The 15,843-nt window shown below is 39.7% G+C and overlaps 1 protein-coding gene across 1 annotated transcript; it reads left to right on the top strand.

The window, feature by feature from the left end:
• The first annotated feature begins 7,168 nt into the window (after positions 1 to 7,168).
• LOC127582285 (volume-regulated anion channel subunit LRRC8D-like) lies at positions 7,169 to 12,606 on the top strand. The gene is given in 3 exon segments (XM_052037462.1): positions 7,169 to 9,209; positions 9,211 to 10,807; positions 12,454 to 12,606. Coding segments are annotated over 3 exon segments (2,607 nt in total). The 5' UTR covers positions 7,169 to 8,352.
• The last annotated feature ends 3,237 nt before the right edge of the window (positions 12,607 to 15,843 follow it).

The following is a 15,843-nucleotide window of genomic DNA, read 5'->3' as shown; positions in this document are numbered from 1 at the left end:
CAAAATTGTACTTGCACTGTAGTCTTGTTGAAAAATATCAGTTTATGAATTAAGATCTTATTATTTCTTAGTTCTAACATGGCAACGTCATTTCCTTTAAATGATACCTATTCTGAAATTTGTATGTTATCAAAGTTAATTTCAAAAATTAATCTTGAATTTTATTCATAGCTGTGCTAGCAGAAATACTAATTAAAATAGAAATGGTGGGCTCTTAAATAAAAATAGTCTTTAATTGAATTTGTTTTTTCTATTCCCAGAATATGCAGAGTTAGTTGATGTCAACCAATTGCGATACATTTAGAATACACTCTCACCAAGGGTGGTAGGGACTGAAATGACCAATGCTCCAGCATCCAGCATGTACTAAGTATGGATGGGATTTGATTTGGCTGGTTGCCACTCTCCTGTAAGTTGGTAACTCCCATGTACTTGCTATACAAGGTCCCATGAAAAATTTCAGCAATAGTACTGTTCTACCTCAGCAAAGTATGGCTGGTGTCCAGATTAGAACAGAGTTTGTTTCTTTAAGTTATTATATGACTGTTAATAAGCTATTGTAGGGGCATACAGCCAGATCTTTTTGATATGACAATAATGCAGTCACCCTATGGTACAGTGTCCAGTTCCCATTTATCTTTTTAATCCAAAAGCAAATTACAGCAGATGCTGGCAATCTGAAATAAATGGAAAAATGCTGATGATGTTCAACGGGTTGGGCAGCATAAGTGGACCGTGAAATGGAATTAAATTTCAAGTCAATGAACTTTCATTAGAATTGGGAACAGTTAGAAATGAAACAAGTTTAAAGCCTAACCATCCTCTCCACCACCACTTATTCGCCTGGCTGAACCTGTCCTCGCATTAGACAACTTCTCCTTCAACTCTATTCACTTTCTCCAGATCAAAGGTGTAGCTATGGTCACTTGCATGGACCCAAGCTATGCCTATCTGTGAAACAGAATTTGTTTCAATCCCAGTCAGGCCCACTCTCCCAAATCTTTATTCACTACATTGATGACAGCATTGGTGCTGCTTCCTGCACTCAGGCAGAACTTGAAAATGTCATCACTTTTGCAGGCAATTTCCATCCTGTTGTCATCTTCCATCTTGAACTCTTCCCTTTTTAGGCCTCTGTCTCCATCTCAGTGGATAGGCTAGCCACCATCCACTAAAAGCCCAGACTCCCATAGCTACCTTGATTATACTTCTTTCCACCTTGCTTCCTGTAAGGATTCCATTCCATTCTCTCAATTCCTCAATCTCTGCTGCATTTGCTCCAATGATGAGACATTCTGCACAGGTGCCTTTGAAATGTCTTTCTTAACAATGGTTTCCACCTTACCATAGTGGACAGAGCCCTTGACCAAGACCTTGAACCACTCTACCAAGCTTCAGCATTCAACAGATCATCCTTTGCAATATCCTCCAGCTCCTAAAATGCTGGTTGCCTGCAACTTTAATTCACTTTTCTATTCCCACTCCAATCTCTCTGGCTGTGGGTGTGTGCACTGTTACATAGAGGTCCAACTTCAAGTTTGATGAATAACACCACATCTTTCATCTGGGCATGTTGCAGCCTGCAGGACCTGAATTCTCTAATTTCAGATAACTTGCTCTTTCTGTTTGTGTCAAGACTGACCATTTTTGCCTGCCAACCTTTTTTTTTCCTTTTGCTTTCATGTCCCAGTCGGGCAATGTTACATAGACTTTAAAACATCAGCAACATGTTACACAAACATAGGAACTTAACTACCCTTTAATGGCCACATTACTTCACCCTATCAGATAAATTCATCCCTCCCTCCCCATTGCCCTCCTCCACCTATTTTGTTACCCAGACTGACTTGTTTCTCAGTTCTGATGAAGGGTCTTCAATCTGAACTGTTAACTATTTCTCTTTCTACAGAAAGCTGCCTAATCTGTTGAGTTTTTCCAGCATTTTCTGGTTTTTGAACAAATTGGAAGGTCTTAGATAGGATGGAGCCCGAGGGATTAAGTGATTAAAAAATGGTGGTTAAGCTATGTTCAGAGAGAGAGAAATCCTGTTGAACATACAACTGCTGGTTGTCTGAAATTGTTGAATTTGGTGTTGAATTGCTGAGGAATTCAACACGGTAGCACGGCACAGTAGCGTAGCAGTTAGCGCGACGCTATTACAACGCCAGCGATCGGGGTTCGATTCCCGTCGCTGTCTGTAAGGAGTTTGTACATTCTCCCGTGTCTGCATGGGTTTCCTCCCAAATTGCAAAGACATACAGGTAGGTTAATTTGGGTTTAAAATGGGCGGCGCGAACTCGTTGGGCCGGAAGGGCCTGTTACCATGCTGTAAATAAAATTTAATTTAAAAATTTAAAATTTAGAAAGAGACATGGCAGTGAAAGTGGGTTTTGGGATCTAGTTTTGCTTCTGCTTTGCAGAACACATCCACTCAATAAACTTTAATTCTCCACCCCATTTCCCATCATGACCCCTCTACACCGTTCCAACATCATAAGCTTGAGGAATAGCAGTTTTTTTATGATTCAACTTGTCATTAAGTGTTTCCTGGTCTCCACACTACCCTAGACCACCTCATTTGTCTCACCACCCCTTCCGCTTGTCTGTGACTTAAAATTTGTTTCATTTCAATTTTTTCCACTTCTGATCAAAGGTTATTTACCTAAAATGTTAACGCGCCACAGCTGCTGCCTGACCTGCTGAGTATTTGCAGCATTTTCTGGTTTTACATGTTTTCTGGATGTAAGAATGATTTAAATGACTTTTTTTTTGGAAAAGGAATTCCAAATGATGATGGAATAGTCCAAGTCCAGATCATGTCTGACTTGCTGCAGACCTTAGAGGAATTGTCAATGTATGGTTTGATGTCCCTGACTTTCTTAGGTGGGAACTTGTGGGAATCTAGTTGAAATTGCCAGAATTTCATATCATTAAAGTTAGGTTCTAAGGACAATTTAACCATAGAAGTGGATACATCCAAGTTTAAAGTGTTCCTTACTCTCATTTTTGCATCCATAACTCTGGTTGTGATGCAGCCACATTGACTGAGATCTGCTAAGTTAGCAACTGCCCATAATTGGATTGGGAACTTTCCTGAACACCAAGTGCCAATTTACCCTTGTTAACATTAAGAAGTTTTTCATTACAATTGTGAATCTGGATGATTGGTTTAATTTGAATTCCACTAACTAATCTATAAATACTGTTTTCTCCTTTGAAAAGTCATGGAAACAAATTTTAGTCATTGAAATAATTACAGAATCAAAAGGGTAGAAGAAAAGTGCTGTGGCACTTGTCTTGTTTGCGAATTTGTGAAAACATGGTAGCATTTTAAATCTCCTGGAAATCACTAAACGTAGTGTTGCAATATCTCAATGATTAAATGAATTAAGATGTCTAGATAACCACTTTTGTGATAAATAAAATTATATTTTGCATTAAATATATAAAGCACTTTCTGAGAAGCATTACAGAAATGCAAGTTACTCATTTTCATCTGAGACCCAAAACATGCCAATTGAGTGAAAACGATACCAATGCAGGAAGCTAGAGAGGAAAAAACGTCAAGGACACAATTCTGAGATGAATTTAGTTTAGTCTTTTGTACCTGTTTAAAAAGATTTTCAAATCATTTTCAATAGCTGGGCAGCACAGTGGCACACCTAGTCGAACTGCTACCTCATAGCTCCAGTGACATGGGTTCAATCCTGACCTCCAGCATCTATGTGTAGAGTCTGCCTGTGACTGTGTGGGTTTCTGCTGGATGCTCAGGTTTCCTCCTAAATCCCAAAGATGTGTGGATTGGTTGGTTAATTGTCCACTGTAAATTGCCCCCAGCATGTAAGTGAGTGGTAGAGTCTTGTTAGAATTGAAAGGAATGTCAGGAGAATAAAAATGGGATTAGTGTAACATTAGTGTGCATGGGTGCTTGACGGTTGTTATGGACTCTGGGGTAAAAGGCCTGTTTTGGGGCTGTATGACACTATTAGATTACAGCTACCTGAGATCATCAGAATATTGTGTCTAAAATCTGGTGCTTATTTTACAAAAATGTGTTTACATTTTGTAACTTTCCTTTTCATGCTGTTCCACAATGAAAGGTCTTTATCCAAAATGTTAATTTATTTCATTTTCCAGATGTTAGTAGACATGCCGTTTAACTCCAGCATTTTACTTCGGTGTTCTCTCGAAGCTTTCAAACCATAAGTGGTACCGAGTACTCAGTCCTGTTTCTTAGATTTAATTTGAACTAGGCAACATTTCATGATAAAGTACTTATGTGAATTGTTATAAAGTTTCAAATTATACAGCATGGTCTCAACATTACAGGTTAAGTTGGCTGTAAATTCTAAAAGCAAAATGGTGCCACTGTCATCTTAAAAAAACCTTTATGAAATTATTGTAATTATTGACAATGGTCTTTCTGCACGTTACTAAGATTGTAGAAATCTTCCAAATTTATCCAATGTTTTAAGTGTATATTGATGGCTTATTTATAAATATAATTGTCTTCCCCAACTCAGTGGTCCACTACTGGGCCCCTTTCATTCAATAACCATTCCAATCAATTTTTATAATGCTTTGTATAATTGTCTCTTGAATCTAGTCAGCATAAGCTCTGAAATCAACCAGAATTGATGCCTAAACCCTCCCCAAACATTTCTTTCTAATCTGCTGACATTTTGTAATCCAACTCGTATTTCAAGTTCCTTAGTCTCATCTACAAATTCCTTGACCAGCCTCACTACACTCTGTGTCTGAAACCTTCTTCCTTATTCCCAGTTCACACATTCTGCTTTAAGATGAATTAGCTTCCTCTAACGTATAATGGCAATTTTAAGTCTTGTATAGCAATCTCCAAAATGACTTTTCATTGTCTGACTTTTAAGTTTCCAGAAATACTTTATAATGCACCACATTGCATTTTTCCACTCCCCCTCAAATTAGCAAAAAAAGTTTGTCAGTGTTTCAAAAGGTTGTATAGTGAAAATTTGTTTCCAGTTTGGCAATGGTCAATTAGTAATTTATTTTCTTAAGGATTATTAGAAAGTGGAAATGGATATGGGAAAACAGTAAAAGTTGGATTAAAATGTAGAAATTGAAGAATTACTACTGCAGCAGTCAAGAGCTTATTTTGGTAAATCATAGGGAATTAACAATACTGATTCTTTTAATTTTAAGACGTAAAATTAGGTGTAGTCATTAAGTATCCTGTTCACCAGATGAACCAAGTTAATCAGGATGGTTCTAGGTTCAGCCTTCACTGGATGATGTACACAGTACACACAATTGTGTAGTAATATTACTGCCTCATTTTCTAACTTCATGAAGAGGATTGTCAAATAAAAAAAAACTAAAAAGGAATAAAAGTTGAGGGTTTCCAGCATTAACTTGCTATCACATAGGCTGATCACTCAGGTCACTGAAATTTAATGTGCTGATACCTGTTCAACCAGCAACTGATATTCTTGTGCATAGTTAGATGAATTTCCTGCCCTTGATCCAGTTAAGAGTATTCTGATACCCAACCAGATTGAAGATTAGTCATTTTATTTGATAATCTTAAATGTATTAAACTACCAGAATGTATGTCATTTGAACTTTTAACTGCGTGTTTCATTTTTATAATAAAAAAATTACACAATACATTTATTTCGATGTTCACAATTTATTTTAGTGTTATTTTATGAAATCGTAAAGGCATGGTTTCAATCCTGTGGAATTAATGCAGTCTTGAATAAAAACAAAAAATACTGCAAATATGCAGCAGGTCCTGCAGTATTTCATGGAGAGAAAAAACAGAATTAACATTTCACTTTTGGGTACATTGGTTTCCCTCCACTTTAGGGAACCATGTACCTGAAGTTTAGAGTTCAGGTACATGGTTCCCTAAAAGTGGAGTCACAGGTAGGGTGGCGAAGCAGGCTTTTGGCACACTGGCCTTCATTAATCAGGGCATTGAGTAAAAAAGTTGGGAGGTCGTGGTGCAGTTGTACAAGATGCTGGTGAGGCTGCACTTGGAGTATTGTTTTCAAATTTTTGTCACCCCTGCTATAGGAAAGATGTGAGGATGTTGCCAGACTTGAGAGGCTGAGTTACAGGGAGAAGGTTGGACAGGCTAGGACTTTATTCCTTGGAGCATAGGAGACTCTGAGGTGATCTTATAGAAGTGTATAAAATCATGAGGGGCAAAATAGGGTGAATGCGCTTAGTCTTTTTTTCCCAGGGTTGAGGAATCAAGAACTAGAGGGCATAGGTTTAAGGTGAGTGGAAAGATTTAATAGGAACCTGAGGGGCAAACTTTTTTTGCACAAAGGGTGGTATGTACTTGGAATGAGCTGCCAGCGGAAGTGGTTGAGGCAGGTACAATAACAAATTTTAAATGACAGCGGACAGGTCCATGGATTGGAAAGGTTTACAAGGTTAGGGGCCAAACACTGGCAAATGGGGCTAGATTGGAAGGGGCATCTTGGTCAGCATGGACCAGTTGGACTGAAGAGCCTGTTTCTCTGCTGTATGAAACTCTATGAACATGGATTTGGCTAATGGACCTATTTCATTATATTCTATCAATTACATCACAAGCTTGGCCTGTGACTTTTCTGGGGGAAAATTTAGAATACCAAGAGAACCAGTGTAAATTAACCAACCAATGTTAAAATGACCTGAGTTAAAATATAGTATGAGACAATAAGAGGCTACTAAATGCCAGCTAAGAAAGCCTGAAAAGTAGATCATTTGATCATTTCCATTGATCACAATACTAGTATAGTCATGCCAAGTCTAATAAACAGGCCATAACGAGACAGACTCATTATCAAAATGCAGAAAAAACGTTCATTCTGAGTTCCAGTTAACATCACAAAAGAGATTCTAAACACATCAAATTTTAGAACTATTGTGAGTTCTTTAGTAACTGGTTAGAGAGCTGTGGATTCCTTCCAGTTCTATAATATAATGAACAACAGCATCAAGTACTATCACTGTACACTTCAAGGCACTTTACAGATGTCTAAAGCAGGAACAGGAGAACAACAAGCTGCACAACAAATGTAGACACCGAGCAGCTTCTTACATTTGTTAAAATGAACCTCTGACATAAATCAGCTTCTAGCTTTTATTTTTCCTGACCAGAGTCACTGAGAACCAGGTGTCGTTGTTGGAAAGATAGGAACTGGTTTGAGTGAATTGCTGCTAAAGCCAAAGTTTGGGGACATTCACTGATAAGAATTTTCTTCCAGATGAGGTACCTGAAGGCTGCAGGCACCCATAGTACTACAAGAGCTGGAACAGATAAGTGGAAAGGAATAAACTCCAGAAGGTAAATTATGTCTCAGAATACAAGGATTATATCACTAAATTTGCTTTCTGTAGTATCTTAATCATAGAGAGAGATACAGAGCAGAAATTGTTTCTTCAGCACACCAATGGTGCATCAAACACCCATTTTCACACTGCCCTAGCCCATTTTATTCTCCCCTGAATTCCCATCAATTTATGAACCTACTTACATAGGTAAGATTTCCACCAACAGGTAAGACTACTCATAAGAAAAGGGGCAAAGTGAAGCGTGCTTCCCGTCAGGTCTGTTAGTCCACTTAATATCAGCTCCACTTTCCAGCATCCAGCATCAGCTTGGTATATCATTATTCCCCTTGGTATCTATATCAACTAATCTGTGTCTTGAACACAACGATTGCGGATCCCTTTGATTTCCTAAGGTTCACAACCCAATGCTAGATGAAATTTCTCTTCAACTCATTCCTGAATGTCCAACAATTTATTTGAAGACTGTGACCCCTGGTTCCAGACTCCCCAAACAAGGGAAGCATTCTGCCAGCATCTACCCTGCTAAACACTTCAAGAATTATAATTTCAATGAAATCATCTCTCATTCTTCTAAACTGTATGTATTGTCAGCCTGGTCACTTAATTTATCCTCATAGGGCAAGTTCATCATTCCAGGTGTAAGTCTAGGGAACCTACACTTGAACAAAGTCAAAACTGCACTCCAATTGTGGTCTTACCAAGAGCTTATATATTTGCAGTAAGATTTTGATCAACCAGTCCTTATAAAGATTTGTGACTTGGGATGTTGCATTTTGTTTGAAGCCTCTGTGCAGTTCCAATGGATGTTTTACTATGTTAGAGGCACTGTATAACAATGTTATTGTTAGTTCTAGTGGCTTTTACAGAAGACTATCAAACAAGTACCTTTCAGAACTTGATGATATTGCAGATCTAGGTTTGCATTCAAATTTCTCCATTTCAATGTTGTTAATTTTGTTGACCACTCCATTAGAAACTTGGGTACTGATCTTGGCTTTACTTTGAGAATCGATCCTATAAATAATGCTCTGTCCTCTGTATTTAGAAATGTTTACCTTGGAAGAAATCTCTTCAGTTAGTAGATCTCCTCCATCCTTCCGGATCTTCAAACCATGGTGGGATGCCTTCATGGATTATCTGGCTATAACCATGTTAATGATCGCTGTGTTTGGGGGCACCACACAGATATACAAGGATAGGACTGTTTGTTTACCAATTAAAGCCAATTCCACTCATACTACCCGGTCATCTACTGAAGCTAACTTAAGCAGGGCAGATGAACTTGTGGATTTTAATGTAACTGGTCTTCGTAGAACAATAATTAATCAAAAATCCAAAAAAATCTCGCACGTCAACGCTGTCTTCGCCGTCGACAACACCAAAATGAATTTGGACTATCAGCAATATCGCTATGTCAACCAGGCATGCTATTTCCGTGCGGTTCCCTGGTTTCCCAAGCACTTCTCTTATTTCATACTGGTCCATACCGTCGCATTGATGATTTGTAGCAACTTCTGGTTCAAGTATCCCAAAACAAGCTCCAAAATAGAGCATTTGATCTTTATCTTGGAGAAGTGCTTCGATTCCCCCTGGACAACAGATGTCCTCTCTCTGGCAGTCACGGAGAACAGCAGCAAAATGAATGTCAGGGCGCAAGAAAAGCGCAAAAGCACATTGGCGGGCCAAGGTATCAGCGAGTCCATTAAAGGCTTAACGCGGACTCACCCAGTTATAAAGAAACAGTTCCAGTTACTGGACAAGAAGGATGGAGAACAAGCCAAAGCCCTGTTTGAGAAAGTGAGGAAGTTCAGGCTTCATGTGGAGCAAGAGGACACCATATATAAGCTCTACGTTGGACACTGGTTTTTAAAACCCTGCAGTGCTTGTAATTTTATGTTATTTTATGGTATTCATTCAAGACGTCGACTTTGACATTATATGTCGCCCCGGCGTAGAGAACGTGATCGGTTATGAGATTTTTATTTGTACATTTAGCATTGCCTTTCTGTTACGGAGGATCATCCTGCTCTACTTGATTTTAGTAGCCATCTACGCGGGGCTTTGCCTTCGCACCCTCATCTGGATCTTGAGATCGCCCCTGAAGCAATACTCTTTCGAAAAACGCGAAACCCAGTTCAGCGACATTCCTAACGTAAAGAATGATTTTGCTTTCCTGTTACACCTGATCGATCAGTATGATCCCCTGTACTGCACGCGTTTCTGTATCTTTCTTTCCGAGGCAAGTGAGAAAAAGTTGAAGATGTTAAATTTGAATAACGACTGGACTGTGGACAAGGTGAGGCAACAGCTAATCAGAAATAACAAGGAGCAGTTGGAACTTCAACTCTTCATGTTGACAGGAATTCCTCAAGCGGTCTACGATGTGACGGAGTTACAGGCCTTAAGGATGGAACTCTGCAACGATATTAAGATAAGCACCAAGGTAACTCAACTTGTCCACTTGGAAGAACTTTCGATTGTAAACTGCAAAGTCACCGTTAAACCAGCCGCGTTATTCTTTCTAGGCAACAACTTACATTCGCTGGCAGTCACGTTTTCAGTTCACGAGGAGGTGCCTGACTGGATTAATAAACTGACCCGGGTCAGAGAGCTTTCCTTGATTGGGAACGTCAACATAGAAAATAAAACATTGGAATTAGAATTCTTAAAAGAACTTCGTTATTTGAAAATCCTACGGATCAACAGTAACCTCATGAAAATACCCTTCAATGTGTTGTACGTGGCGCCCCACCTGACAGGGCTGTCGATTTTCAATAACAAGAACAAGCTCGAAATGCTCCACAATTTGGGAGGCATGTTCAATTTAGCTTGTCTTGACCTGCAAAACTGTAACCTGGAGAATATACCGCAGGGCATTTTTAGTCTCAGCAATCTGCAAGAATTGAACCTCCAGGGCAACGAACTTACCCGAGTAGATGAGTTTGAAGCTTTCCAACGACTACCGAGACTGTCCTTCCTAAATCTCAGTAACAACAAAATTACTTCCCTTCCAGACTCCTTCAGTTTCATTGGCAACCTTGAACGTTTTAATGCATCAGACAATCAGATTGAGACGTTGCCAAATAGTCTATTTACTATTCAGAAGCTACATCATTTGCACATGAGCAACAATCGTCTGACTGCCATACCCACATCTATTAAATACCTCAAAAACCTTAGATTTCTAGACTTGAGCTCCAATAAGTTGGAAACTTTACCAGACGAGCTGTTCCAGTGTAAGAAGCTCAAGACTCTGAAGCTGAACAATAATTTACTTACCTTCCTTAGTGGAAGATTCAACATGTTCCTACTTTCAAAATTGGAACTCAAAGGGAACCCTTTGGAAGAACTTCCGGTAGAAATAGGTCAGTGTAGCAAACTGAAACAAAGTGGTCTGATAATAGATGAATTCTTATCGGAGACACTTCCTATGCCAATCAAAGCAAATTTGATGTCTAACCAGGAGGCTCCGCCAGATGTCAGACTAATAATCCCCAACAAGGTGTCACATTCCCAATTGGACAACCTTGTATAAAGTAAGGTACATGATCAAAACAAAAGATTGCTTTTAACTTCTGATTCCAAAGGAGGAAAAAATTCTAAACCTCAAACCAAATTCACAGCTAAACCTTCTGGCAACGCATTGGCATGTAAGCAAACTAAATTAAAAATTAAAATAATTCTATGTTATATCTTCGGAAGGCACAATTTTCAACGGCTCTCTTGTTAACCTTCGAATGCTACAATAGCTGTGTTTGTCTTTTCTGCACCTTGAGGAGGAAGTAATGGTAAAGGGTACACAACCCATCAGAATCTAATATACTGTATAGCTTGGAATTAATTAAAATCTGAAGCCAAATTAGATCTGTGATCTCTGAATGATGCCAGGCTGTCACAATAGTTTAAATACAGCAATCCCAATAAAATAAGAAAGGAACATCTTCTATCTCATTTTAAGGCACAATCTGTCGATAATAGCATTTTAGATTACTGGCGTTAATACTACCGTTTATTGTTCACTGAAAATTACAACTGATTCGCTGGTAGTTACCCGAGCGCCCTGGAGGACCCATTCTCACACATTACAGTCCGAGTTTGTGAAATGCTAAAGGATCTACTCCATTATTCCTAAAAGCATTTAGTTTTTTTTCGACAAACCAGGAAGGGTGCTCTGTGCAGACTTGTGAGCAAGCATATGTTTTGCCAGAAGGACTGTAAAATAGTTGAAGAATGTTGCCATTGTTGATCTGAAGTCTGAATATCCGCAGTTTGTCAGTGGTTTGAGTGTCTACAGAATAAATGCACTCTTAAACTGCCAGCAGATGAAGAGAACTTTATGTTCACCGGCTGCCTTTTAAAACCAAGCTTAAACACAATTGTGACGGAACGAACGGTAATACGGATAATTCAGTTAAATTAAAAATTAAATTTTACACAGTTCAGTTCACTGTCTTTATTTTTCTTTAACTTTCCCGTATTATATTACAAAAGCTCTACTCAAGTCCTTATATTTTATGCAAATTGTGAAAACACCGACTAGCTATTTTATTCTCTGAAGTTTTGTATATGGAAATCCATTTCACAAAAGGTGACAAATCCCAAAGATGCTACAAAGACTCAGCAAGTCGAGCAGTACTTACTAAGGAAAAGAAAAAGGTTATCCATTTGGGTATACCCTTTGTCACAATATGTTGACAAGGGGTTACATCGATTTATCTTTTCCTTTCAGCTAATGTTTTACGTGCCACCTTTTGGGTTTGTCTCTGATTCCCAGTCTGCTCCATATTTAATCTTTTGCAAAATTTCAGATTGGATTACATAAAAGACAGGTAAACATTTCAACCAAATCAAACATCAGGCAAAAATGACAATACTGTATCAATAGTGAGAGCAAATGATTTATTTTGCTTTCATTTTGTTACACAAATTGAAAATTGCCACTCAACAAGTTTTCTCAAAGTGAAAGTCATCAGTGATTCTGCTCAATTTTTAGGCTTCATCTATGATCCTGGCCTTCTCAAGACTTAAGAAAAAAATCCTCACCTGATTATTTTCCCACCTTGCATCACAGAATTTTTCTCCTCTACTATTTTGCTGATGTTATTGTGCTCGTTGTTCTCCTAGCTTCCAGCAACAATATCCTGGGCAATCTTCCTCTGCCCTAATTGCTGGAATTGCAAGTGCATCTCAGTGGCTACAGTGGTTAAATTATTGGACCAAGAATCCAGAAGCCTAGATCAACAAAGCAGCAACATAGGTTCAAATCCACCATGGTAGCTCTAAAATTACAAAAAAAAACCACCCTGGTCAATAGTAATAATTAAAAACTACTGGAACCTGATTCACTGATGACCTTCAGGAGAGAAAAGATAGCCAGTCTGGCCTATAGGTGACTCCAGACCCACTAATGTGGTTAATACATAGAGACCCCCTGAAATGGCCTGGCGAGCCACTCAGCTGTATCATATCTGACATGGTGAAACAGAAAGTACATGCTGAATTGAGACGGCACAAAGTTGCATCCAGTCAACCTTCCTAAGTCATCTTCAGATATCTAAATTAGGAGAGCTAGTCAAGTGCCAACCTGAAATAGTTGTCCTCACAGAGTCATACCTGCCAGACAATCTGCCAGACTCCTCCATCACAATCTCTGGGTATGTCATTTCCCACCAGAGTAGATGGAACAGTGGTTACCAGCTGATGGGTGGAGTAGTCTTGGGTGTCTACTACTCTACTTCTGGGGTAGACTCCAGATCCAATGAAATCTCATGGCATCAGATCAAACACAAATTACTCCCACAGTCGCTGAGTTAGTTCTCCATGTTGGAGTATTTTTTCTGGGTGGAAGAACTTCAATGTCCATCATAAGATTTGCTTAGTATCAACCCTGCTGACTAAATCCTGACTGAATCTGTGACAGGCAGTGAACCAATATGAGGGATAAATCTACTTGACCTCATCCTCACCAATCCATCTGTGGCAGAAGAGACCACTGCATTCTCCTTGTATAGAAGTCCTATTTTCCCAATGAGGCAACCTCCACTGGTATGGTGTGGCACTGCAATAATGCTAAATGGAGCAGATTCTGAACAGACCCAGCTGCTCAGAACTGCTGACCATGGCAATATGTAATCTCATTGCCAGGCACATTCTTCACTGTACCATTACGATCGATCCAGGGGGTTCAACGCTAGTACAATGATGAGTGCAGAATGGCACATTGGGAGTGGCACTAGGCATGCCTAAAATTGACTTGTCAACCCACTGAAGCTACCTAGCACCACATGTGCTCTAAACAGCATCCACTAAACAGAACTAAGTGATCTTACAACTAAATCATCAAATCAAAGCTCTCCATCCTGCCCCATTGAGTCATGAATGTTGGTGGACAGCTAATGGGAGAGAGTATCTCCAAAAATATCCCCATCGTCACTGACAGCAGGTCCCTTGTGCTAAGGACAAGGCTGGAGATTCCATGATAACGTTCAGGAAGAACTGCCAAGAAGATGAACCATTTTGGCTTCTTCCTGAAACCTCACCATTGTGGAAATCAGTATTTAGCCAATTTTATTCAAGAAACAGCTGAGCACTGGGTACAGAAAGGGTCACAAGAACATGGCAATAAGCCCTTTGGCCCAACTTATCCATTCCAACCAAGGTGCCCCATCTAAGCTTGTCCTATTTGCCTCCATTTGGCCCATATCCCTCTAAACCTTTCCTATCCATGTACCTGTCCACAGGTTTTTTTACACCTTGTACTTGTATCCACCTCTACCACTTCCTCTGGCAGCCCATTCCATATACCCACCACCCTCTTGTGTGAAAAACCTGCCCCTCAAGTCCCCTTTAAATTTTTTCCCTCTCATCTTAAACCTATGCTGTCTAGTTTTGGACTTCCCCACCCTGGGAAAAAGGCTGTGACTATCCACCTTATCTATGCCCCTCACTCCGCAGCTTCCTTCATTCCAGGGAAAACAGTCCCAGCCTAACCAACTTCACCTTATAACTCAAAGTCAAGCTTATTGCCACAAGCACAAGTACATGTGCGCATAGGTGCAATGAGAAACTTACTTGCAGCAGCATCACAGGCACTTAGCATCATTTAAACAGCATTCACAAGAAAAGCATAAATTAAACACAATTTTTACAAGAAAACACAATTTGAACAAAAAAACAAAGTGGTCATGGTATTGCTAAACTGTAGTGATTAGGGTTTTGCCGGTTGGTTCAAGAACCGAATGGTTGAAGGGAAGTAGCTGTTCCTGGTGGTGTGGGACTTCAAGATTCTGTTCCTCCTGCCTGATGGTAGCTGTGAAAAGACGGCATGGCCTGGATGGTGGGGATGGTGGGGTTCCTGCACATTTGAATTGCTGTACCAGACCATGATACAACAGTCAAGGTACTTTCAAAAGTACATCTGTAGAAGTTTGTTAGAGTGTTCGGTAATGAGCTGAACCTCCTTAACTTCATAAGAAAGTTAAGGTGCTAGCATGCTTTCCTTATGATTGCATCTATGTGCCGGGCCCAGGACAAGCCCTCATGGTTATGGGACCAGATTATGTATTAACTTAAGTGCTGAAGATCTGCACTCCAGAATGAGCTGCACCTGTGGTCAAGTTATTACAATACAGTTAGAATACTGGCACCTGCCTAACAATGTAAAACTGCCTAAGCATGTCCTCTTTTCAAAAAGCAGGACATTCCAGATCACCTGAACAGTATGCCCTCAATCATCAGTAAAGTGATAGAAGGAGTCATCATCAGTGCTGTCAAGTTGCACTTACTCATCAACAAATTGCTCACCAAAGATCACTCAGCTCCAGACCACATCATAGCTGTGGTCCAAACATAAACGAAAGAGTTAAATTCCAGAGCTGAGGTGAGATTAGCTACTCTTGAGTTCAAATGCAGCATCAATGTGCCATGTAAAACTGAATTCAATAAGCATCAAAGGGAAAATACTCCAATAGTTGGAGTCATAGCTTGCACAAAGGAAGATTTGTCAGTGGTCAATCATCCCAGCCCCAAGACATCACAGTCAGAGATCCTCAAGACAGTGCTCAACCAAGCAGGAATAGGATAGTCAGAAGGTCAGAAGTGGGGTTGTTCACCAGTGATTGCGCAATGTTCATTTCTGTTTGTAACTCCTCAACAAATGAAGTACTCCACACCTCCAAGCAATAAGACCTAGACAATGTTCAGGCAGGGTTGGTAAATAGCCAGTAACATTTTCATCTTTTCAACAAAAGAGAATCTAGCCACTTACTATTTATATTCAATGGCATTGCCACTGCTGAACCCCCTGGGAGTCACCACGGACCAACCATATAAATACTGTGGCTGCAATAGCAGGACAGAGTTGGGTATTCTGTGGTGAGTGATCCACCTCCTGACATTTCGGTATCTACTGTGCCATCTACAAGGACTGTGATGGTATGCCCTGGATTCAGCTCCCGCAACACTCTAGCTCAATGCCATCCAGGACAAAGTAGCCAGTTTGATTGGTACCCCATC

Source organism: Pristis pectinata, chromosome 23, assembly GCF_009764475.1.
Source record: "Pristis pectinata isolate sPriPec2 chromosome 23, sPriPec2.1.pri, whole genome shotgun sequence".
NCBI classification, from domain to species: Eukaryota; Metazoa; Chordata; class Chondrichthyes; order Rhinopristiformes; family Pristidae; genus Pristis; species Pristis pectinata.
Note: the sequence above shows the minus strand (reverse complement) of the source record. Positions and strands in the feature narration are given on the sequence as shown.